At 35.5% G+C, this 25,964-nt stretch overlaps 1 protein-coding gene, 1 non-coding gene and 2 pseudogenes across 2 annotated transcripts; 2 read left to right on the top strand and 2 right to left on the bottom strand.

Moving 5' to 3' along the window:
- Positions 1–133: 133 nt before the first annotated feature.
- Positions 134–205, bottom strand: TRNAT-UGU (transfer RNA threonine (anticodon UGU)). The gene has a single exon. It is a non-coding gene; the product is annotated as a tRNA-Thr (tRNA).
- A 3,551-nt stretch (positions 206–3,756) lies between these two features.
- Positions 3,757–5,902, top strand: LOC149003239 (RING/U-box superfamily protein). The gene has a single exon (XM_089136977.1). The coding sequence runs from the start codon at positions 4,303–4,305 to the stop codon at positions 5,356–5,358; it is 1,056 nt and encodes a 351-aa protein (XP_088993103.1). The 5' UTR covers positions 3,757–4,302; the 3' UTR covers positions 5,359–5,902.
- Positions 5,903–10,897: 4,995 nt separating this feature from the next.
- Positions 10,898–11,311, top strand: LOC149003238 (ethylene-responsive transcription factor ERF096 pseudogene; annotated as a pseudogene).
- A 10,404-nt stretch (positions 11,312–21,715) lies between these two features.
- Positions 21,716–24,194, bottom strand: LOC149003237 (LEAF RUST 10 DISEASE-RESISTANCE LOCUS RECEPTOR-LIKE PROTEIN KINASE-like 2.1; annotated as a pseudogene).
- Between the last annotated feature and the right edge of the window lie 1,770 nt (positions 24,195–25,964).

Genomic DNA, 25,964 nt, shown 5'->3' with positions numbered 1-25,964 from the left:
TTGCCTGACTGGTCGGGTAGGGCAGTATGGGGCCTGTTTGGCTACATTTCAGGAACACTGGAAATGTTATTTGCTGATTTCTGATGGCTTCAGGGTTCAGACTAGAGAAAGAAAATTGAAAATGGCAAAAAATTGCCCCCATGCAGGATCGAACTACAGACCTTCAGTTTACAAGACTGACGCTCTACCACTGAGCTATAGGGGCTGTTGGTGATATTGATTGATTTGTTTAATAAAACAAAAATTGTGAATCTATTCAAAAACTACCTTCATATTGATGGTTGGGTTGGACTAGGTCAGCCCTATCAGGTGGTGGTCTCGGTGCACCTTCGTCGTGTGTCCTCTAAGATGTGGGAGATTCAGTGGACAAATAGACGCCGGATACTCTTTTGTAAACTATGACTGCGATCCATCACAAGACTACAGATAGATTGTCACGTCAGTCTTGTCCAACATCATTTAGGTGTTTACCATGTGGAGAAATCCCACCCTAGAGACCTAAACCCTCAAACCAAACCCCATCTCATCAAGGCTCTTTTAAGCCTAAATTGTCTTGATTTACCTTTGATAGGGATTGAATTAGCCTTGTTTTTACCATGACCTAATACTGATTTTTAACTTTGAAAACAAAACAAAATACATGGGTCAGATTCAAACTCTTGTCTTGCTAGTGTTTGTCAACTGAACTAATCCATTGACTTAGTTGAATATTTGGTTACATAATTATTCAAACTAAATTTATATATAATTTAATTTGACTAAATTAACATAGAGTTGGATAAAGTTAGGCTGCGTTGGCCTAAGGACTAAATCTGAATCTTATCGACCCTGCTATGGCTAATTAGTTTGTAACCCAAACCTGCTCTTAGCCTCGGGCTCAAGGCAAGTTTGGGTTGGTTTGAGCTGATACGATTTTATTGACGCCCTCTATTGGACGTCGATATAATAATATTGCTATACGAACCAAATTAGAGGGACAAATATTCAAATTGAGGACCTTTTTACTCTTCGCTTTATAGGAGTCTTCTTCCATTATGCCAAGATTACATCGAAAAAGCTTGGATCCTGCGCATTTAATGCACATGATTATCAATAATTCAACGGTTGAGATCGAAATTTCGACCGAAATTTCGATCCCACCGCCCAAAGTGACTGGCTTGATGGTCCTGCACATTCCAAGTAAGGTCGAGATTACATCAATGAATCCTTATAACGCCCATCTGATTTTGGCACGTGCAAACTGACACTTATTACCCTAAACCCCGAAAAAGAGAAAGAAATTGGCGAGAGTCAAATAAGTTATTGGACTTAATAGCGTGAAGTGTACTCTACACTGAACGGTTAATCAACTGAAAAATATTGACCGTGAACTTCAAAGTGAATCAGGTCAAAGATTGGACGGTCCCTAAACACGTGATCACACGTGTTTCATTAGGACCACCACTTCCAATCACCACCATCGGATCTAATTCATCTCTTGATGTGATGTGCTTGAACGTGCATGCTGCCACCTAAGCACGTGATAGCAATTCATGTTACTAAATAATGACACGTGGTAGCTTTTAATTAGTTGGTTCCAATAATCCATGCAAATTTTGTAAATGCATTTATTATATAACCCATAAAATAATGATAAAACTATTTCTCCCCTCTCTCCCAGCACTTCTCTGAACTCCAGACTCCAACGTATACTTGCAGAGGTTGTGGCTGTCCATGTGATTCTGTGCATAACAGTTTTTAAAAGCCAAGTCCACCTTTGATTCTGATTTTGATTAATATTGTTGAGAAATATAATCTTAACAAAAATTTATATGAAAAAGCCACGTGTCAAACTTGAATTTAATCTTCTAAGAGTATGGTCGATGTCCCCACCATTTTATATAATGGTAAACAATTCATTTTACATTAAAGTAAGGCGAAGGAATGGAAGCTCGTGCATGAGACTAAAGCAATTTTGGATCGAAACTTATGGTCCAGAAGAAATCTCAACTGTTCGTTTCACAATTAAACTTTACCAAAAAAAAATTCCACTTATCCAAAATATGGCAAAACAAATGGTCGAGATTTTGTTTCAACCACAAGTCTCGATCTAGACTGTAGACTGAACATTGCTACAATAAGACTAAAGCAATTTTGGATGACTTGACCACTTGCTCTTTCGAATGCCTGATGGGATTCCCCCATTCTAGGAAAAACTTCAAATCTTCTCTCTCTCGTCTTTCCCCTCTTATCCTGTCAAGTTTGGTTTTGTGGAATCTCAATTCCTTGTCCATAATCAATTGGGAGCTATCAACATAGTCTTTCAGCAAAAATTGTCCAATAAAGACAGTAAAATTGCCCTCACTTATCTTGGATATTAGTTGACCCCACACTAGCGTCAGACAACTAGATTGAGTCAACCTAATATGGAATAGGGCTTGATTCAACCTATTCCATCAATTTTAGAGTTTTTAGCACACTGATCAAGTACTTAATATTTAGTATCAGATCCCTGGCACCACGTCAGGGATGGTGGTGGTATATTTATTTGACTAATGAGGCCAGAAAGCACTGATGAAGTACCTAACAATTGCCCACTTCTAGATTAGCATTAGGTTCACTTGGTTCAGTTTGGATAGTGTAAGGTATAAGAGTAATCATCTGAAATAAAAGTGAAAGACATGAGGAAATAATTACACTGAAACTATATGTCTTCTAGCTTTTGTTCAGTTCAAGATAGGTTTCATGAGAAGACAATTTAACTGCAACTCAACCTAACATCAAGAGACTGAGAAGTCCTCATCATCATCATGTGAACTCCCCCATCAAATGTTTCCATTATTGGAATCAAAATCCTGTCTCTCATCTTTGTTATGTATAGTTTTCTCATGTATACATGAACAGCTGAACAGTGATGAAAGGAGACTCGACCTTGATCTGAAACCTGTCCTGTACCTTGATGGGTAACCTTTGAATTTTCGTTTTCATTGACCCAGCAAGGGAGGGCCCTTTCTCTGTCATGAATCACAGCCAAACCAAACCAAAACCAAAGTTTCAGATCATGGTTAGGCAGTACTGTTTCACAAATTTAGCCTAATTAACCTAACTCAGTTAAACCTAGGAAACACTATTAATTGCCTAAGGGTGCTAATAGCCGAATTTGGTTGGCAAGCCTAAACCTTAACCCTATCCTAAGAATCCTAAACCCAAGGTTCTTCTAATTCTGACTTGCCTTGATTAACCCAGATAAGGTCGAGTAAGGTTGAATTAGCTTTGATTTGCCTGAATCCTAACAATGATTTTGTTTTGATTGACTCATTGAAAGCTATGGATGGCTTAAATTGTAAACCTAAAGAAGAGAATTAAGTATCATCGCTTGAGAATCATGTGAGATTTGTTCTGCAACTTTACTCAATAAATATATATAAGGATTCTCCCATTCATACTTAATGTGAACTCACAGGTTGAATCTTTATGGCTTTTCAAAGTGGAATTTAAGCAGCAAGGGAGAAACTTTCCTTCACTTTCTCTACTGAGCCTCAAAGCTTTGACTGAAATGGCAAATTTCAAAGCAGAAAAAAGGAAATAGAAAGGACTGGGATTGATTCCTTTCCAACTCCACTGCCTTAAAAATCAACTTTATTTTATGGGAGACACAATTACAGAGAGTGTCGGTTCTGTATTTTCATACATATGGATTACACGGTTTTGACTTCTCATCAGAAAACACGTTCCATTTAGGCCCCCACACACAAAGGGACCCCCTCAATTATTCAAGTTGGTCTTCTCATCTGATTGGAATCTCTCATCGTTACATAAACCTAATTGGATAATTCTAAGATACTCTGTCAAGAGCTACCTTCTTCTTTCCTCCTGGAAAGGTTCAAAAATTTGATTTAACACAAACCAACTTCAATTCTTTGTTCTCCTTTCTTGAGTCTCGTTTTACCCACCTGGGTTTGCTTTCTGGGTAGTCATCTTTGATTTCCTTTATTTTTTCTTCTGCAACTTTCAAAACATTAATGTCTGTCTTCCCGAGAGTTTCAGGATTTGATTGTTCTTATTTATTGCAACTTCCATCGAGCATTTAATGGTATTCATGTCAGTTTCTCATTTCCAGTCTACAGAGGTAATACTTGCCTTTCAGGTCCTTGACTGAACCTCCTCTTCTTGCTTTCAGTTTTTCCTTCATGGCATGTATGTGACCTGTTGAAGATCCCAACGAACCCACCTTTCAATCTTGTTCCTTCTGCCTCTCTGAGGATCTCTCTTCAAGACCCAGTTGGATTTTTTTTCCTCAAAACCCTTCTCCAAATCTCTCTCATGGATTTGCTGAGCAAGTTTTGTTATAAACATGGAACTCAAGCTCTTCCACCTTTCTATGGGCCACCTGCGCCGCCTTCGTCTTCGGATTCCAGTTTCCCCATCTTGGCTATTGCTATACTAGGAATCACTACCACAGCTATTCTTCTGGTGAGTTATTATGTCTTCGTCATCAAATGCTGCTTGAACTGGCACCGTTTTGATCTCTTAAGACGTTTTTCTATCTCACAAGCTCGGCGACATGAAGACCCTTTCATGGTTTATTCTCCGGCAGTGGTGAATCATGGCCTTGATGAAGTACTGATCCGTGCGATCCCCATTGTTCAGTTCAAGAAGGGAAGAGAGAACCAGAGGAAAGATAATGAAACCATAAGCTTTATCGATTGTGCAGTTTGCTTGAATGAGTTTCAAGAAGAAGAGATGCTAAGAGTTCTACCCAATTGCGCCCATGCTTTCCATATTGACTGCATCGATGTATGGCTTCAAAGCAATGCAAATTGCCCTCTTTGCAGATCAAGCATTTCTCGCACAGCACGAATTCCCTTTGATCAAATCATTGCACCCACTTCTTCTCCTCAAGATCCAACTCCATATATGGGAAATAGCATTGGTGGTGATGAAGATTATGTTGTAATTGAGATAAGAGATGAACAGGGTAGCAGTCAAAGAAGCCATAGACGTCAAGGAACAGGGGTTTCAGGAGAGATTTCAGTGCAGTCAATAAGCCCTTCTCCAAGGAAGCCAGAACAGAAACTGGTATCCAAGAAGGGATGGAAGTTCCATCATATGTCAAGCATGGGAGATGAATGTATTAATGTGAGAGAGAAAGATGATCAGTTTGCAATCCAGCCCATTAGGAGGTCTTTCTCTATGGATTCATCAGCTGATCGGCAGCTTTACTTATCTGTCCAAGAAATTTTACAGCAGAATAGGCATCTCAGTGAGGTTAGCAGCAGTGAAGGTTGCAGCAGTGGTAGGGTACGCAGATCCTTCTTTTCATTTAGCCAATGCAGAGGATCCAGGAATGCAGTTCTTCCCATCCAATCTGAGCACTAAATGGATGAAACAGAGATCATCTTTTGCTTATTTTTATCCCTTTTTTTTTTTTTTTTCCAGAATTTTTTTTCAGTTTCTATAACATTCAAATTGTTAGGAAGCCATTGAATGGCATTGTGAGATAAGTAGGTCCAGTTGAGTTTATTGTATAGCAACTTGAGTTTTTGGTAGATGTGAAGCTGAAGCAACATAACTAGAAAAAGTAGGGTGAAATGAGTTGTAATGCAATCGTGGGCATTGATTATAAGCATCATTACTCAATCCACTAAGCTTGGATTGGATTTTTTTTTATCCTTCCTTTTCACTGTACTGGTGTTTTTTCTTTCTTCAGATTCTACCTTTCTATGGAAAAGAAAGTGAGAAAAGCTATAAAGAGGGACCCATCTGTAGAAAGATTCCAATCTTTATGACAGAAAACTTAAGAATTTTGGTGAAATTTGAGTTGAAGTTTTTCGACATAGAGTGATTACAGGAAGATAACTGTAGGATGGAGGACAATCAACTCTGGTTAAGTGGAAAATTTCCTTACTCTCTAGAAGAAGAACCCAAGAATTCCAGTCATCATTGCCAACTAGAACAGCAATTTCTTTCTGTGTGGTCATGGGCTATGCTTAGTTTCTTTCTCTTTGTCTTTTGTTCTGTTCTACAATGAAGTCAATAGTCTCTCTTACCTTTATTTCTTGAGCAATAAGCCAGACCCAGTAGTAAAAAGGCTTAGAATTTTTAAGCACAGAACAGGAAGAAAACAAAAATGGGTTTTTGGTTCCTTGCTCAAGAGGTTAATGCACAAAGATTGGATCTAGATAATAAAGTAGCACACAAGAGAACAGGAAGAGCTTAGTGGATGACACCTGTGTTGCAGGAAATGAATATTGGGTTGAGTTGTAAAGGCACGGTTTTCCAGAAGTTGAAATAAGATTAATATGGAAGTGTAGCTTCTAACATGTCTATTTACAATATGATCTAATCTCAGTTGATACATTGTATAGGAGTTTAAAGAGAAAAAAAAAAAAAAAAAAAAAAACTTTCCCTGGATCTGCCCTGAAACTCAAGATCAATAATACTTAAAAGTTTCTGTTGTCATAGGCAGAAGCAGAGGCACTGCTTTCAAAACAGTATTTTAATGAGGGAGTTTCTTTAGTTTTGCTGTCTCTCAATTGTTTCCTAGTTATGCTTAAGCATCGACTTGGGAGGTTGGAACTTGGAACTCCCACATTTTTTGAGTTTCCCAGGTAATAAGCTGTCAAAAGGTGGGTCAGATCTTATTTATGTTTTGATCTGTTGGGTTCAAACAAAATTAATCCAGCAAGATACCCAGTGAACAATCCCGAATTGGAACTTATAGCATCTGGTTTCTTCATATAGAATGAGAAGTTACAAACAAATAAACTGACCTGAATTTTATGAGCAACAGATGTTTTCTGGGTTTTGAATTGAAGTGTGATTTTCAACCTAAACCCAGCTAAGCCAAAAGTCTCTCAGATGGGATTCTCAACTATAGGCCAAACGACATGCTGGAAATCCCAACCTAAGCCCATCTATCAAGCCCAAGTTGCATTTCTTAACATGAAAGTATTCTTGAACAAGGGCGGACCCAAGATTTAACATGGAGACTGATAAAACTTTTAGTACTAATATTTAGAAAGATAACCATACAGATAATAATTCAAAATATATATTAAATTTTTTAAAAAACCAATAAGTAAAAAGCCCAAAACACCTTTCAAGTGTCAATATCATAATGGAACAAGTAAACAAACAAAAGTGAAAACTCCATTGATCCACAATATTTTTTAAAAAAATTACTTGATAAGTATATATATATATATATATATATTTTTACTCAATTAGTTTTACAATATTTATTAAGGAATAAATAAGTAAAAATTTGGAATTTTTTCCCCCCAATTTTAGGAGTTAATTGTTTAGAAAACTCTAAAATTTACAACAAGTTTTAAAAGTAATTTTAATTTTAATAACAAATTTTTATATTTGTTAATTGTTATTTTTTCTTTTCAATTCGTTTTCAAAGAGAATTAAAAGTGGTAAAAAAAATATAAAGAACCTATGTAAAATTGTAATTTATGTTCAATCTTATTTTCTAAAGTTGATTTTGCATTTATAAGATTATAATCTATTTATACTCGATTACCACAAAAAAAAATCCCCCTATTTTCACCCGACTCTCTTACTATAAAAGTAGATTTAGAATTTGAATGATGAATTCAGAAGAAGACTTAGAGATGATGAATTCTTCTATTATTTGTTTACTTGTGGAAGTGTTCTAATTATTATTAAATTTATAACAAACTTTTTAAAATCCAAATATACATAATCTTATTCACAAACAATGTTACAGGTGTTAAGTCTAAATATAATACAAAGTTACAAACTCTCCTATTTATTTTATTTTGAATTGTGGATAGATTTTGTATTTTGTTGGATTTGAATTTAAAATTTGAATTTAATTTAGTGTATTAAAAATATATGTTATCTCACTTTAATGAATCAACCACAAATAAAAATAAATAATTAATAAGAAAACTAGCCAGATATTTTCATACTCTTACTCATACATATTAGCATTAAAAAAAAAAGCATCACATAAAAGATTCAAGAGAGAAATGAAGAAAATAAACTGCAAAAAAGAGAGAAATAAAAATACCTGATTGTAGTCATTTGAAGAAGATCTAAGAGAAAAATTTAATTTTTTCAAATCCAAGTTTTCTCTTTAGTTGTGTGTGAAGAAGAATTTTTTTTCCTTTAATAGTGCATGAGGAAAGAGGAGAGAATATGATAAAATAAATAAGAAGAAATAGAATAAATGGGAAGAGATTTAGTGATGATGAGTTTGTTTCCAATTGGGAGTTAGTTGTTTCTTTTTTAAAATTTTAATTTTAATTATAACGGTTAGATAGAAAATAAAAATGATATGTATATCCTTTATCTTTTATCTTTAAAATTGTTTTCAATATTGGAGGAGGGCACTATTTCAAGAGAAAGAAATAAACAAGAAAAAATTAAGCCCCACTGTAGTTCTACCCCTGATCTCGAGTAGGTGCATTAACAAGCTTTCCTTTTGAACTGTGAAGACATTTTGCTGACAGCCTGACATCAGTCTCTTAGTAAATGTTAGTTATGAATCCAAAAGCCATATAATTTGTCATGATTAACATAAAAAAGATTTGATCAAACTTTACTCAAATGCAACATGCACATTTGATTATGAGTTTTGTGATTGAGATTTGACAAAAGGCTCATTCAAATGAATGTAACCAACGGCCAAAATACTTAGATTGGAGTCTAGATTTTCTATTGATCGAGGCATATATTTGTACTCCTTTCACGCTTCTTTCCTACACATTAAGACAATGATCACCGAGAATTTCGCTTCTTATTCATGCAGTCAGAATTTAGAGATTGTTCATCCCCTAATGTATGATAAAGAAATGTAAGAAAAACATAAACGTTTATCATGATGAATGGAAGTACCAACCTGTTAAATTGACCTCTTCCTCAAATTAAGTGTTCTTCCATGGAATTTTATGGCTAGGAACTATTTTTTGGAATCCACAGTTTTTTCTTTGGTGGGGGGTTTTTGATAGATTTGTAGAATGTTGTATAGTCTTAGTCTTCCTCTCTTATATATTTCTTTATCTATAATATAATTTTTTCTCTTGCCCGTGATTTTTTTCTTTAAGGGTTTTTCACGTAAATTCTTGTGTTCTTCTTTTATCTTATTTGCTGATTATTCTATTCAGTGAATTTTTCATAACCTAACATAAAACATATGGAAGAACCATAAATTTTAAATTCAAAGTCTTTTGTGATCTTCTAGTGAATTAGATTGTCAGCTACTCCATCAAGGAGCTGAGTTAGAAAAATCGTTAACTGACTTAAAGTTTTGCACCCGTGGACTCACGGGTTGAAGACCGGGTCAAGATAGAGTTTGACTCAAAGCACTGGTGGCGGCATAGAGAATAGAGATTCCGTTTTCCTTTTGACTAAAATTCAATTTGTATGGTTTTCAAGCTTACCAAAAAAAATAAAAAATATATTGTATGGTTTTCAAAACTCCAAAAGGTAATCATTGCTCATACGGGTTAAAACAGTCAACGAAGCATTTATCATAATCAGCCACACGTTTTGCGTCATCAGGAATCAATATACTCGTGAAGTGGGACCCACAAGAAACCTACACGTGTAATTTCTAGAAACAATTGCAATGAATATGGGATCTCCTTTTACGGGCATCCATATTACCTAGCCTTTGGCCTTTCGCTCTAGCTATGTAATCACACTCATGATTGAGAGATTCATACAATCCCTGCTTAATATAGACAAATCATGTACGTATAGGTCTTATACTTATGTGAGAATAAATATATAGGCAAATGGTCAGACTGGTGGAGAGGGAGTGTACTCTCCAAATTAGGGATAAAGCCAGAATTCAACTTAATGGGTTTCGTCTCTGATTTATTTTGTCAAAATATTCAAACTAGAGGCTATATTAAACTTTCTATTCATTGTCTTTTATCTTTAAAAAATTTCTTCAATAAGAGGAGGCATACTTTAGAAAAAAAGACAAGATAACCAAAAGAAAATACAAAAATGACAAAAAGAAAAAAGAGGGTCTTTACCAGAAAATTTTAAAAAATACGGAGAGAAGGTGGGGCGTGCCCTAGATCCTCTCCACCCCAGTGCACCATTTGCATAAAATTTTATCTCATAGCCCACGTGATAATAGGTAGGCCTAGAATGTTTGTGTCGGGTATGTTGTGAGACATAAAGTTAAGTAGATGGTATAAACTGAATAGAGAAAGTCCAAATGCTTTGGGTAGCCATGGCCCGACCTTCGGGTAACTCCCCCACTTCCAAACAGTCTATTTAGTAATAATCATTGAGATTTTTTTTTTTCTTTTGTGAATGAAATTATTGAGATAAACTTATGTATAGGAAAGTTGTCCTGTTTTTGGAGTCTGATCATTGTGCTCCCCAACGGTTTTACAATCACACACTATGGTGGACCCACAAGTAAAATAAGAAAATACATTTAAAAAAAGATTTCACCACTTAATCCTATGGACCCCACCGTATTGTGTGATTGTAAAGCTGTCGAGGAGATGATCCGAACTCTAGATTTTACTTGTGGAAAATCTTCAGCATCAGATTCATGCGTTTATCTTAGGGAAACAAAAAAACAAAGAAAAGTTCTATGGGGGGTTATCTTGTTTTATTTATTTATTTATTTTGAATTGCATGTGATACAAAGTAAGTAATCAAAAAGAGATGGGAACCAGAAGCTTAGGTAGCATAGAACAATTAAGGTGAAGAAAAAGAAAGAGAAAAAAAAGAGCCATCACATTGACCATCCATGTACAATGTACATGTCACTCTCAAAGGTTCTTACAACGTGTGAATATTTCTCATCCATTGGATTTGGATTTGGATTTCCCCTCTGACATACTTTACAAGATTTCCTTTTCCCTCCTATAGTTTAAAATGACAAGTCCAAGAGGGTTTGTTACTTGTACAACTCATGGAAGAAGAAGACGACCCAAACAAGAAGAAAGCAAAGAAGGAAGGAGACATGGGACCAGGAGGAGAAGTTGTTGTGAAGTACAGAGGAGTAAGAAGGCGGCCATGGGGCAAATTCGCGGCTGAGATTCGTGACTCTACAAGGCATGGTGCTCGACTTTGGTTGGGAACTTTCAATACTGCAGAAGAAGCAGCAAGAGCTTATGATCAAGCTGCTTTTAGGATGAGAGGTTCTCTTGCTGTTCTTAATTTCCCAAATGAATATCCTTTATCTCAAGCTTCTGGGTCTTCTTCTTCATTGAATGAGAACAGAGAGAAACAGAAGCATGGGAAAGATGTTATTGAATTTGAATACCTGGATGATAATCTGTTAGAGGATCTTCTGGCTGCTGAAGAGAAGAAGAAGAGGAAGTGATCAAGATTTTGGTTTTTCATCTCCACCTGGGTTCTCAAATTCTCTCTGTTTTCTTCTTCTTTGGTCAGGGGTTTTACTGTTGTCCGATCGATATAGTAGATGTAACACATGAGATTCTCCTTTAATATATAATTTTCCCTTTTGGGTTGTTAATTAAGTGTACAATGATTCAATGAACAGAGTGAAACCCAAGTCATCTTCAAACTGAGAAACAATGAAGTTTTTTATGAACTTCTCAAGGAATTAGGTCCTCTGAACTTGACAGGAATTTAAATGGTGCATGTAAGTGTCAACCTAAACTGAATTTTCTTGCATTGGTTGACTGAGATTCTAGAATGGGATTTGTAGGAATTCTTTTTTCAAAGCCTACTTGGAAATTGGAATTGATATTACCCTAGTTGGTGTTTTCTCCCCCATTTTCTTGGTTTGATTTTTGTTCCACAATTAACTCGATATGGGCCGACCCATATGCCCAATATGATCAAACACTGGGCTTGAAGGTAAGAGGTAACGTATTGATATAAAAAAAGAAAACATCGTCTCTCTATCTTTTTCAAGAGAAGCATTTTTTTCTTTTAATTCTTAAAGTAGATTTAAAAATAAGCTAAAATAAAATAAAAGAACCAATCCAATTTTACACACATGATTTAGGGATTTTTGTTAAAAAAATGCACACACAAAAAAAAAAAAAAAAAGCTATAAAAACTTTGCTCTACAATTCGTAAATGAACTAGAATAAAGCCATATTATGAATTTAGGTGCCTTAGAAAATATAGAAAACCTCCTGAGACAATTAAACGTGTATATAAAAAAGAGAAAAAAATACAGGCGGCGATAGTGTTTTTTCTTTTTTTTTTTTTGGTGAAAAGGCGTCAAGAAATAATCTAGAATTGAGTCGGTACAAGGGCTTCATCAGGTACTTAGGAATGATATCTCCAACACGTTTGCATGTCTTTCAATCGTTAAATCTTCCACACCATCATTTTCAATGCCAAATTGCAGGGTGTGGCTGTCACTTTATGGCCCGCCCTTATGCAAAATTGCTCATAACTCATGGAAGAAGAAGAAGAAAACCCTAACAAGAGAGGAACAAGAAATGGGACCAGCAGGAGAAAAGTTGGTTGTGTTAGATATAGAGGTGTAAGAAGAAGACCATGGAGTAAATTCGCGGCTGAGATTCGTGACTCTACAAGGCATGGTGTGCGAGTTTGGTTGGGAACTTTTAATACTGCTGAAGAAGCAGCAAGAGTTTATGATTAAGCCCCTTTCAGATGAGAGGTTCTCTTGCAGTCTTGCTGTTCTTAATTTCCCAGATGAGTGTCTTCCGTATCAAGTTCCTGGCTCGTCTTCTTCTTCTTCATTACCTTTGTTGCGTGGAAACGCAGAGAAACAAAAGCATGGGAAAGATGTTATCGAATTTGACTAGCTGGAGGATGAAGAGCTTCTTGCTGCTGAGGAGAAGAACAAAAAGTGATCAAACTTGTGGTTTACTCCATCTCTCTCTCTATGTGTTTGTTCCTTTTGTCAGGTTTTCTTTACTGTTGCTAGTGTGACTTAATAGTCTATTTTGTGCATTTTTGGGGTTACGAATATTATTTTTAGTGCGACGTAACAACCTGCGAATGCTGACAAGGAACCTTTAGTGTAAAAGGGATAAAGACATAAAGTGTTCATCTCTAGGTTCTTAAATTTCTTCCTTCGAATTCACATTATGAACAACATAGGGGAGAAAATACAAGGAGGAAATGAGGTGGGAGCCATGCCGGCCAAAGGGGTGGGGGACTCAACTAGACTAATCGTGCAAAGGACGTAATAATAAAGTAGTATTAACATCCTACACAACAATAATGAGCTTGTTCCTTGGAGAACCAACCAATGACTTGACCATATGGAGAAAAAAGCTTAGAGTGAATATCCCATAAATTGGCTTCTAGATCTATTCATGAGATCTAGATTTGGAGGTCCATCTATAGAAATTCCACTTTATCCATGTGAGTAAAATATGTGGTAGAAAGAAGTTTCTCCATAGTATTCGCAATGGAGGTGAGCCTCCAAAAAGGTGGAAATTAAGATCCACCAGCACCAGTCTACTTCAGTGCCAAATGCAGATTAGGGTTCAGTCTAAATGGGCTTGGAGAAAGGACAATGAAGAAGAGGTGGTTAGGGTCTTCTAGCTTAGGACAAAAAATGCAAGAGGGGACAGTTTGGATGGAGCTAATGAGGGATTGGGTAGGCAGCAATGGGAAATGGTTGTCCAGCCGGTAAGGCTTGGCGGAAGATATGACCTTTGAACCAAGCAAGGTAGGTCAGAAAACTTTAGGGGAGGGGGTGTGGGTGAAGTTCTAAGCAAAGCTAAAGAGGAGGCGTTTTTTCTAGTGGGAAGCCAGAGAAGGGTGTCTCGACGAGGGAGAGAGGGATGGGATAAAGAAAGGAGAGACCTGATATGATTGAGCTTAGAGGGTCAGTTGTGGGGGAAGTACTAGACTCTATGGGAGATGTAAAGGAAGAGAGATAGGACTTCCATCTTATTGTATTGATCAATCAATAAATTTATATGGTACATGTAACTGTCAACATGAACTCTACATTCTTTGCATTCTTCTTAATTGGGTTGGTTGCCTTTGATTCTACATTGTGATTGGTGATCATTGTTATTGACACTTTTCTGTCATTTTAATGGTGGATTTGTTCCATCAACTGTACTGAAATCTTTACATTTGGTCCATTAGGCACCATATTGAGATCTTCTCTTTTCATTTGAATAGCTTTGTTTCTGATCTTGGGTGCATACCACCTTCTTAAAGGTTTGATTTCAAGAATAAGTTGTATTCAAGTCTTATGCTCATATACTTTGTAAAATTCTTTTTCTTGTTACCTATTCGATGTGAGATTACTATTTTCACTCTTTGTGTGGAATCAGAATACTTAAAAGTACCTCTCTAAATTGCTCCCCAAGTAAAGACTTTAGCTTGGGAAGATTGATGAGGAGCAGAAAAGAGCATTTTTTATAGAAAACATTTTCTTAGAATCGCTAGGAATAATTCCATCTATCTTTCTTACTTGCACAACTTTTCCAAATATTCCTTTATATTAAGTCCCATCTGATTTGATGAATTGAAAATTCCATTAGGTTTTTTATTGGCTAGCTTTAGCAGTATATATGTGCTTCCTTTAGTTAGAAAGCTAGCTTTAGAATAGTATTGTTGTATTGATAAATGGAAACCTAAAAGGATCCAAGAAGTCTAGAAATTGTAAAAAGAAACAATCACATAATGTACACATCCATGGATTTATTTGATTTGAAATTATTTGGTGAGATGGGATCTGTTAATGGAGAATAAGGTTTCAGCTACTTAATTATCTTCACACCTCTATTAGATTAATGATTACTATCAAATTGTATAGTTGATAAAACTACTCTCTAAAAATTGAGGAGGTTACTAGGAAAACAAGGATCAATAAGGGTAAAAAATTCAGATAAAGGAAACTTTGAACATGTGTAGAAACTCTACTTAAGGTAGAATATAGCCGATGCTAAGAGAAAAAACTGCAAAAGAGCTCCAGTAAAAAGGAAAGAAGTTTCTCCTACATTTAGAGGAGATGAAGTTATCGAATTTTTTATATTTATTTAGAGTAAAATTTTTTGAAAAAAAAAAAATAATAATAATAAAATTTTAACTAGTAATACTTTATAGGAAGGTGGTGGCTGAATGGCTGTATAAATTGCTTGGCTGAACAATTCTAAAAATCCTATCATTAAATTTGGTAAGATTAAAACTGAGTCGTCCATCATAAACAGTTTAGATTTATTTTGATAAATTTAATAACAGGGTTTATTTACACAATCGTTCATCTACATTTATGTCATACTTTATTTATGATTGTCTAGAAAATAAAGATAAGGAGGGAGCTAATTAGTGCTTCTCAAAGAATGATGAGATTATAGGTTTCCTCACCATTTATGAGATTACACAGTTCAAAATTGAAGCACAAAACAAAACTAAATAAGAGAGAAGAAAACAACATTAGGATTGAAGAAAGGAGTGGAAGAGGAAAAAGAGAAGCAAAGAAGACTTGATAACATGATAATAGCGAATTTAGTATTGCACGCTTTGAAACTTGTTTTGCCAGAATTTCATTTCTGATGTTTCAAGCCTGAGTCCCCAGTTGAATAAGATATCAGAGATCAAACTTCTATATTGGTGAACAATGCTATATTTGCAAAATCAAGGAAATGTTGATCATGATACTACTAATAATAAAACCCTAACGAGAGAGACCGAACCACGCCGCTCTGAAGAAACTGAACGGCGCCAAGCTTTGAGGTGGAGAGCCTCCATCTCCCCCGGTTCTACTCCCTCACCTCTTCTCTGTTAGCTTTATCTGGTTTTATTTTTCCACCATTGTTCTGCTCCCTCGCCTCCCTCTCTCCCACTCTCCGTCTCTCTCCCGTGAGTTTGCGATTATAGGAAGAAAAAAAAAATATCTTTGTTTCTCATCCTCTCCGTTTCTTTCTCTGTTTTCTCTCCCCAATCGGTGGAAGGTTCAGGTTATTAGAGAAAGGAAAAAAAAAATCCAGTAGATGTGATATCCAGTAGTGCATTTTGCGGTCTGAAGGTTTTACGCCGGAGCTGGAAGTGTCTCTCGTGGATTTTGAAGCTTTGCTGTTGCGAGAGTCTAGTGTTGCTAATCGCCGTCAGTGTGTCTTCGCCGAGACTGTTGTTTCCGCCATTGTGGCATGTTATCTCTCAGCCCTTGTGGCGTGTATTCCGTCCTTGTGGTGTGTCTATGTCTGCCTTTGTGGTGTGTCGCCTCTTTGGGCGTTTGTGATGGATGATACCTATGTTGTATTCCTTGTGCTTAATTGTTGTTGTGGTTATTACAACCATTATTCTAAGGGCTTGGGCTCAACCCAATCCTTAGCCTGGATGACCTTGTCTATTGCATGTATAACATTTAATCAATTTCCATTCCTAGGTTCGGATCGAACTTGGTGTTTTCATGCATTTATCTTTTGTATTTTTTCTTTTCTTTGATGTGTCTGTATTTCAAATCAAGTTCATGAATGAAGTTGAAACTTCATAAAAAAAAAAAAAAAAAAAAAAAGGAAAAAGAAAGAAAGAAAGAAAAGAAAAGATAATAATAATAATAATCTTTTGACAAAACAATAATAATAATCTAGCAAATATTTTATGTTTCTAGAATGTTAAAATCTCATAGTGTTGGCGACAATACGCTTAAACGTAGGACCTGTTTGTTAATTCACCTAATGTTTATGCTTCAAGAAACAACAGAAACAGTTTAGAGTGTTTCTTATAGTAGGAACACTTTTTTTTAGGCATTTGATAAAATTTGCTTTTAAAAGTAGCAAAGTTTGAAAATTGTAACAAAGTTTACAAAATATGCCTTGTTATGTTTAAAGTATCAAATTCCATAGATACTCCTTTTAAAATTGTCTCACTTAAATCCAACTAACACCCAATTTTGCTTTTCAGAAATGCACCAAAGTTGTTTCTCAAAGCAAAAGTTTCCATAAATTTCAAATTATGTTGCACAAATCATGCAAAACAATACAGATTTATCAAACAGTTTTCAGCTAATTTTTCTGCTTCTCAAAATAAAAAAAACACAAAAATTGTTTTCCAGTAGATTATCAAAACAAGAAGTTTCTAGATGATTAACGTGTGAGAAGTTTCGAAAATGTTCCATATTCCAAGTGAGAAAAAGACAAGTGAATAATCTGATGTAGAACCTTATAAGTATTCTTGAATGTGTCACGAAAACAATAATTTCCTCCCATTCCCTCTAACAGAAAATAAACAAGAAGAGGTTCTCTTTCCCAAATGAGTATCCTTTATCTCAAGCTCCTGGGTCTAGCTTCTTCTTCTTCTTCTTCATTGCTTGAGAACAGAGAGAAACGGAAGCATGGTAAAGATGTTGTTGAATTGGGTTACTTTAATTTGGATCATAACCTGCAAGAGGATCTTCTCGCAGCTGAAGAGGAGTAGAAGAAGTGATCAACTCCTGTTTAGATTGGGTTGGTAGGAAATTATGACCGTAGTTGGTGTTCTCTCCCTCATTTTCTTGGTTTCATTTGTTCCACAGTTAATTCGATATGGGCCGACCCATAGGCCCAATATTCAGTACTAGGCCTGATCAAACACTGGGCTTGGCATGAGCAGTCATCTTTAACCATAATGGGGCTGTACATGCAGTAACGCTTTTTTTGTTCGTTGCTTTATCTTTTGGGTAAGAAATAGTTTTTCCTCAAGGAAAAATATTTTAGCAAATGACGAGTAATTAAGGAAACATTTACCATTCTTAAAAAAAAATGTCGATTACAAATGCACCTTTACTGTTAAAAAGGATTAAGGTTAAGTGATGATATCATCACTGAATAAATATTTAAAATACTAATTTTACCCTTTATTGTTTTTTTGGGATAAGATATGGTTTCTCATTCATAATACAAATTTTACCCTTTTTCACATCTTTTGTCATGTTCATGCTTGGATTGGTGATATGCATATTATTTTAATATATTTCATTCAGAAAAAAATGTGGGTTGTTCTCTCTTCGATGTTCCAACACCCGAACCTTGTCCTTGTACTGTTGTTCTTTTCTTCATCTTCAACTCCGGCACTGATTATCCTTTATTAAAAGGAAAAGAAACTCCGGCCTCACCTTTTTTTTTCAATTTTTTCCCTCTCTTTGCACCTCTCTCGTCTTCTTCCTCTTAATCTCTTTTCCTCGTACGATCTGTGATCTGTGCATGGTTTGATTTCGAGTGACATTACTTCTCTCTGTTTCAAAATTACAACTAAAATTATATTGGTGCTCACTGTGGCCTGGCTCCTCAACTGAATGCTGTCGGCGCAAATCAACTGGCTTAAGAAGGTTGGATCCCATACAGCTTGGCACCTGCATCACAGGGGGTGGGTTTTTGGGGGGGGGGGTTGTTTTTTTGGGTGTTTTGTGGGGGGGGGGCTGAGGGGGTTTGGTCCTGCGCTTCTATTCTCTTGTAATAGAACATCTAATGTAAATTGTTTTTTAAGAAGAATATAGTGAAAAACCTAATGCTAGACATATCCTCATATTGAAGTGAACCAAGGTAAAATCTGTGTCTCCTTTCTTCTTCAAGTACTTTTTGTTCTTTTGCAGGCATTATTCTAGGTCATAATGGTGAGGCTGGTGTTAGTGGAGCTAAAGAAAGAGAAGGTGGTGGAAATGAAAGAGGAGAGAGAAAATGTTAGAGGATGAAACACCAACCATGGTTAAGAATTGAGGAAACCCTATCCTTAGGAATAGAATATGATAGATGTTCATCTGAACAATGTATCTGATGAAACTGGGGATATTGGATTATTAAGGATAGTAATGTCATTGCACTAATGAGTGAGTTTGTAAGGTACTTAGATCATTTCAATTAATATTAAGATGGGCAAGAATGGCTTTATGGTATTTTCAATTTCAATTTTTTTAAGCATAGTAGATGTAGTTGATTGCAAACTCAGAGGTCTATATGTAATTTGTTCATTAAACAATGACACAATATTCTATGAAATGAATAATGACACAAGTTAAGAGTCTGGACCATCAAGATAGCCACAGGTTTTTTAAATGGATTGATTATTTCAAACTAACTTTCCCCAAGGAGTTGGCAATTAACCAGTCTAAGATGATTTGATTGACTTGAATTAAACCGATCGATGTCCAAGTGAAAATTACCTTAAAAATAAACAACAACATGAGAATCTGTAAGAAAAATAATGGCATAAGTTAGGAATCTTGACCATCCAAGGCAGCCAAAGGTGTTTTATATTGATTGGACTGACTTTTCCCGAAGAGCTGGTTGTCCAAGAATTTTAGGACAAATGTTGATGTCTGAAGAATGATAAAGTGGATGATAGGTCACTTAATTGCATTAATATTATATCAAATTCTTTGTACTTTAATGAGACTAATTGGTTGTTTTATTGGATATGGACAGATTATAGCATTTGGATATCAAATCCATAAAAAGAATGGTTAGAACCATATTGGCACATTTTTAAATCAAATCAAAGAATCATGCCCAAATTAAGATGGAAGATTTGATTATGTCCAAAGTTAGAGATTTGATCTTACCTAAATCAGAAGGATTTTCGTCAAATGTCTTAATTCAACAAGCAAATATTTTGTTCTCTCTTGCGATCAGACATCTAAGGAATAAGCTGAATTGAAAAGTGACTAAATTAGAAACCATTGGATTGGCAAAGAGGAAGAAAGGAAACAACTGAATTGGAAAGAATTGCATTGCTAAAGCGAACAATGGAAATGACAAAATTGAAAAGAATGCAGAATTGACAGGAATCCTCTATAAGAAGGAACGCATTTTCAAAGATTGAACATCACAAGTTACAACAAGAGGAAGCCACAGTTCTGAGGAAGAACGGCACAATGTTTTCTATTTTCATTTCTTTGTTTTTTTTTTTTTTTACATGTCTAGCTAATTCCAATCTTTTGATCAAGATTAATGGAAGTTTGATTTTCGCCAATTGTGAGACTTCGGATTATTAGTTTTCTTTAATTCTCAGGTATTTATGCGTTTTCCATGTTTATTATGTTATGGTATTAATCCTTAAACAAGAGGCCTGCTGTTTTATGATTAATACAATACTTAGTCAATTAGAATAATTTTTTATTATTCTTATATAAGTGACAAATAGCATTTTCGAATGAGTAATCAATGTCCTGAAGAGTTTGCTATGAGAATGTATATCCTAGTTTAAATAAACAAGGTTTTTCCGGGTTAATTGACTAGGGATTGAGTCTTTCAATTTTTTATGCGATTAATAGACATAACTCAAAGGACAGATCCAAATGTTATGTTTATTAATTAGAATAACTCAAGGGACAGATCCGAATGTTATCAATAAAATAGGGAAAGATTGATAGTTAGAGGACTGATCCTCAATGACCATAACCAATCTACCTGAAATTAAAGTTTTTATTTTTTTTAAGTCAATGATCAATTGAGAGAATCAATACTGAAGTTGAATCTTGATCGAAAGTTTTTATTATTCTAATTTTCTTGTTAACTATTGCATTCGTTTATTTTTATTTAGTTTGTTGATTCAAAACCCCCCAATTTTTATCAAAGAATAAATCTTCACCAATCTCTGTAGATTCGACCCTACTCACTACTAATACAAATTCAGTTGAGAGAAGGATTATCTTTGGTGGATTCGACACCCATCAGTGGACTAGAAATGAAACCTTATGCAATATATGGATAGATGTGATGGTAAACCTTTGGGATCTTAGTAAGTGATCAAAGTTATTTATTTTGGATTTGAGAATTATTTAGAATAGTTCAGTTTGATAAAAAATAATAAGAAAATAAAAGTAAGAGAAACAAGTTAATTAAAATTCGGATTCAGATTCTGAGAATTCTTCTGTTGTTAAAAATAAAATCGGGTAAAATTTGGATGTTTAAGTCAAGCTGTATATGAAACTAACATGAACACCCAATAGAGAGATTAGAACCCCCCCCCCTAAAAAAAATAAAAATAAATATAATTATTATGATTTAAAATGAAACTCAGCCTCTCGGCTTCATTTATTGTTCTCAAGTTGAGAATCTCAATTAATCGGTAGAGAGAGAACCGCATTGGAATGTACAAAAATCATTTGTAGAAGGAATAATGGAAGAATCAAATAAAAGTTGGTGTTTTACTGTTTGTAATATCAAACAAATGCATCGCAGCCCAAGTCACTGAGAGACTAGAGCCTAGGAGTGCGCATAAATTATTTGTAGAGCAATTTTATGGAGAAAATTTGTAGAAGAAAGAAAAAGAAAGAAAGATTAACCCTTAGTGTTTACAAGGAAAAATCGATGGCTTTTACCTTTTCTTATGTTGGATTAACCTGGCCAAACCATTCAGAATTTTATTCATATGGGCAAAAGTTGAGAATTTATGATATCAATGAAAAAATATGCGGATTCGGAAGAATAAATCGTGTTCTTCAGATTTAGAGAATAATTTGCAAATTATTCACAGAATTAAATAACCATGATCAGCTTGGTTCCTAGCAATCCCTAACTAGTAGGGTCAATGTATTATATGATACAAATGGGTCTCTGGACTTCTATCATGGAAGTATTTCTTCTTTTTATCTTAATCCAAATATCAAATGCCTTTGAGAATTCCAACAACACAAGAATGTTCAAGAGCTTATGAGAACCAAAATTAGGCATCATACATGGTAATACATTTGAGATAACATTAACAACAAAGACTTATTTAACCACAAAGACTGAAAAAGTACCCAATATGAGAACCAAAATTAGGCATCATACATGGTAATACATTTGAGATAACATTAACAACAAAGACTTATTTAACCACAAAGACTGAAAAAGTACTCAATTTGTAATACACAAAGATTGATCATGTTCTGGGAGCAATTGTGATTTCCATTGTATTCATGCTTATTACTGCATCAGCTTCGTTGGGAGCTGATTGTTCAGAGGCTAAGAAAGGCTTGGGTGGCATTTCTAAAAGTTCATGACTTTCTTCCAGCATCTCCACAACTTTTGTCATGGAAGGACGATCCAAAGGCTTTAGCTGAATGCACCATAATGCCACTATGATCAGCTTTTTGGCTGTGTCCTTCTCATTTGTTGTGTTGTATCTCAATCCCAAGTCTGATCCCCTTGTTCAAGCCTGTTGTACACCCATGAAGGAAAGTAAATTTGGCTTGTCTTCTCTGCATGTGCATTCAAATTTTTTCGTCTGCCTGCCATTTCTGTCAACATCTTTCCAAAACTATAAACATCAGATTTGTACGATACGCCTCCAATGTTACGGTAAATTAGTTCTGGGGCAATGTACCCTATAGTTCCTCTGGCAGCAGTTACCAACACTGTGTTGTCATTTGTTGGGTAAAATTTCGCAAGCCCAAAATCTGCAATTTTAGGCTGAAAGTGGGCATCCAACAAAATGTTATGAGGTTTAATGTCAAAATGAAGAATCTGCATGTCACAACCTCGATGCAAATATTCGATCCCACGAGCTATACCCAATGCAATCTCGTATAACTTTTCCCAACTTAGTAGACTATATATCGTCGCTTTCTTGGGTATATATATGCTTATTTAAGGATCCATTGGGCATGAATTCATAGATAAGAGCTCTTTTTAATCCTTCAGAGCAAAATCCAACGAGCCGGACAATATTGACATGATGAATCCTTCCAATGGTAGCGACTTCATTGATAAAGTCTTGGCCATTTGCCTTGGATTTTCCTAGCATCTTTACTGCAATTGGACCTCCACTTATGAGCTTCCCTTTGAACACTGAGCCAAAGCCTCCTTCCCCTAATTTTTCTTTAAAATTGTTGGTCATCTTCTTGATTTGAGAATATGAGTACCTTGTTGGGGTTTGACTCTTGTAAGTACTCAAGAACTCTTCTACTGTAGTATCCATCCAAAAATGTCTTCTTCTGAATTTCCGGAACAAAATTCCAGAAATAAATAAAACGCCAATGACCTCCCTTGCTCCAAGAATGATATATGCTAGAGGTGAAAAAGCTGATGCATTAATGTGACCCCAGAGAGAAAAGAATCAGCAAATGTGCCTCGGAAATATCTTTTACAGTGGAGGAGAATGGACATTCGAGGAAAATGTTTAGCAAATGAACAGTAATTAAAGAAACATTACCATACAACGAAGTGTATAAAAGATACAATAGGCCCTGCATTACTGGACCAAGGAAGGAAATAACATCTGGCAAACATAAGAAAAGAAAAGATAACTGGATTACGCACATCAATCATATATTTAAGTAGGATCTTCATTTCTCCCTTCCCTCTTTGTGGTAAACATAAGAAAGAAGACTCCAGAAAATATCAATCATCTTTCTGGTAAACAGGAAATGTGGAGGAAGGCTTACCGTGAAGAGATGAAAATCTCTTATCCGTGCAGCCAGCAGATAAATCACAACTCTTATGCTTTATACCATCAAGTGGAAATTCAATATCATAGTACACGGAACACTGGAGCCCCTGAGCGAGGCACGTTCCGCAAGTATTCAAGGGAAAATCCCATGATAGATAAAAGCCTGTCCGCAAAATAGAGCGAATGTAGGAATGATTAAGGGCATGAACTCTGAAATTTTGTCTAGAAATCCGTTGAAGATCGAGATCAACTAAAAATGCAGCAACGACGTTACAATTCTTTTGGAGAATAGAAACATTTGAGGGTGAATAATAATCATCCGTGAGCAGCCCTATCGAAGAAACTGAGTACATATGCCAAGAAGAGGAGGAAGTGGTGTTGTTGATTCTATCCTTGACGTTGACAGGGGGGCAAGGCCAAGCAGTAGGTATGTACATGAAATTGTGTTCCACCGGAACTGAACAGTTCACGAAAGCTATACTGGCACTAGCATAAGCCAACTCATCTTTAAATGTCCAGACAATGGGAGTGGCAAGCGTGAGGTCTTTGGGGGTGAGGATAGGCGGTGGAGAGGGGCAGTAGTTGTCGTTCTCTATATCCCAATGGACTATCCGAACCTTGTAAGACTCGTAATCGATTTCCTTGACGACATATTTCTGGGAGTTAATCAGGAAAGTTGCTGTTTGATTTCTCTCGCAAGTGAGTTCATACAAAGAATTTCCGCAATTACTGGGATCGCGTTTTAGTCGAAAAGGGTAGGTGATGTTGTGGATATCTCCACAGTATGAAGAGCAATTTGATATCCCACCGACCACCGAATCAGCCCTGCAAGAAGTAGCAGCAGCAAGAACAAGAACAACAACAACAACAACAACCGTCACTAGCACGTCGTATCTGAAGCCGAAGATTTCCTTTCCACCCTGCATGGATCTCATCATCATGGTCATTCAAAAAGAGGGAGAATCAAAGTTGGAATTAAATCTGATCAGTTCAGAAGAAAGCATGAAATTAAATTGTTTTCCCAACTCATGATCATTAATGGGTTTGTCTTCGCTTGGGTTATGGGTTTCCACTTTCCAGGTTACTACTTCCTTAGATGTTTTCTGGAGGGATGATGATATCACAATTAAATAATCAAGGTGGTTCGGTGACATATATCAATTAGAAGAAGAATACAATAGATAACAAGTGCCGAAACATTGTGTGTGGACAATGTCAGTCGATTAATATATCATAGGACTCATCAGGGTTAGAAGGAGAACATAGAGCTAGCTTATTATGCTCAAACCCTCTTGAATTATGTGGCTCTTTAAATAAATAATTTTACTGCATATGATGTGTTATTTGTGTCTACTTTATCTTCCAATTTATTTTCTGATAGCAAGTTTTCAAAAGACAAGAATGATACTATTATTTTCTCCATCACCAAAGTTGTGTTTTAAGAACAATAATATCGAAAGACAATTGGTGAAGGACAATTTCAGCGAGGGTACGTTATATATTCATCATTTTCCAATGGATGTTTTTGTTCTAAAATATCATAGCTATGGCATAATCTGATGGGTCATCCATCAAATATTGTTTTGCAGCATTTAAACTCTAGTTTTTCTGTTGGCTCTAGTCAATGTCAAATTTGTGGATTTTCGAAACAACACAGGCGGCTAATTCCCTCTAGTTCAAGTGTGTCAGCTAAATGATTTAACTTAGTGCATAGAAAATTAATATTTTATTTTTAAATTAGACATGAGTCTTACCATCTAATTTTGAAAAATCATTCGGTATAAAAATGTGTGGAGAAAAAAATTCTAAGATGTATTGATTTACTAAGGGCTAAGGGCCTATTTGGTTACATGAATCCAGAGATTTCAAATCTCTGGATTCATGAATCTGAGAATTATACCCGTTTGGTTGTAAAAATCTCTAGATTCATGAAATCTAGAGATTCACCTTTTACATTAAAAACATGAATCTGTAAATTTATGGGTAAGAGGTGAAATCCAGAGATTTAAAAAAAGCTATACATTTACACATTCACAAAAATCACGTCGGTCAAATAGTTTTTTTAGGATGAATCCACATATTTCATTCCACAACCAAACATCTAATTTTATAAATTATAACTCCATAGATTTGAAATCTACAGACTCATATAACCAAACAGGCCCTAAAGTCATCCACAAACATTACACACATCGTGGTTGACAAGAATTGACGAGAAATGCAAGAAGTTAAGAGCTAAATTTGACAACTTTCCAGACTCTCAAAGAGAAAAAGAGAAAAAGAGGAAAAAGCAAGTCATGATGATATGTTAGTTTTTTTCTTCTTCTTTTCTAAAGATGGTCACTGATATGTCAAAAAAGCAAGAACTTATAGCAAAATATGAGAACTTTCCAGACTCTCAAAGAGAAAAAGCAAGAAAACCTTATCTTAGTAAAATACGGAAGTGACATCTCAGAGAAGTGAGAACCAGTTAATACCTTGATAATTTGTGACAAGCTTTAATATCGACAGGGTATGTGCATATATGTTTTCCTTTACAGTTGACACAAGATGGAGTGTTGACACAAGATGGAGTCGAGATTTATACATGGCCATACTCCTGTTGCTTTAAAAGATTTTATTTTTAAATTAGACATGAATCTAACCATGTAATTTTGAAAAACCATTTAGTATAAAAATGTGTGGAGAAAAAAAATTCTAAGGAGTATTGG

Source organism: Hakea prostrata, chromosome 10 (assembly GCF_041222555.1).
Source record: "Hakea prostrata isolate BN-2017 chromosome 10, UWA_Hpros_2, whole genome shotgun sequence".
Taxonomy (NCBI): Eukaryota; Viridiplantae; Streptophyta; class Magnoliopsida; order Proteales; family Proteaceae; genus Hakea; species Hakea prostrata.
This window is presented reverse-complemented; position numbering and strand designations above follow the sequence as displayed.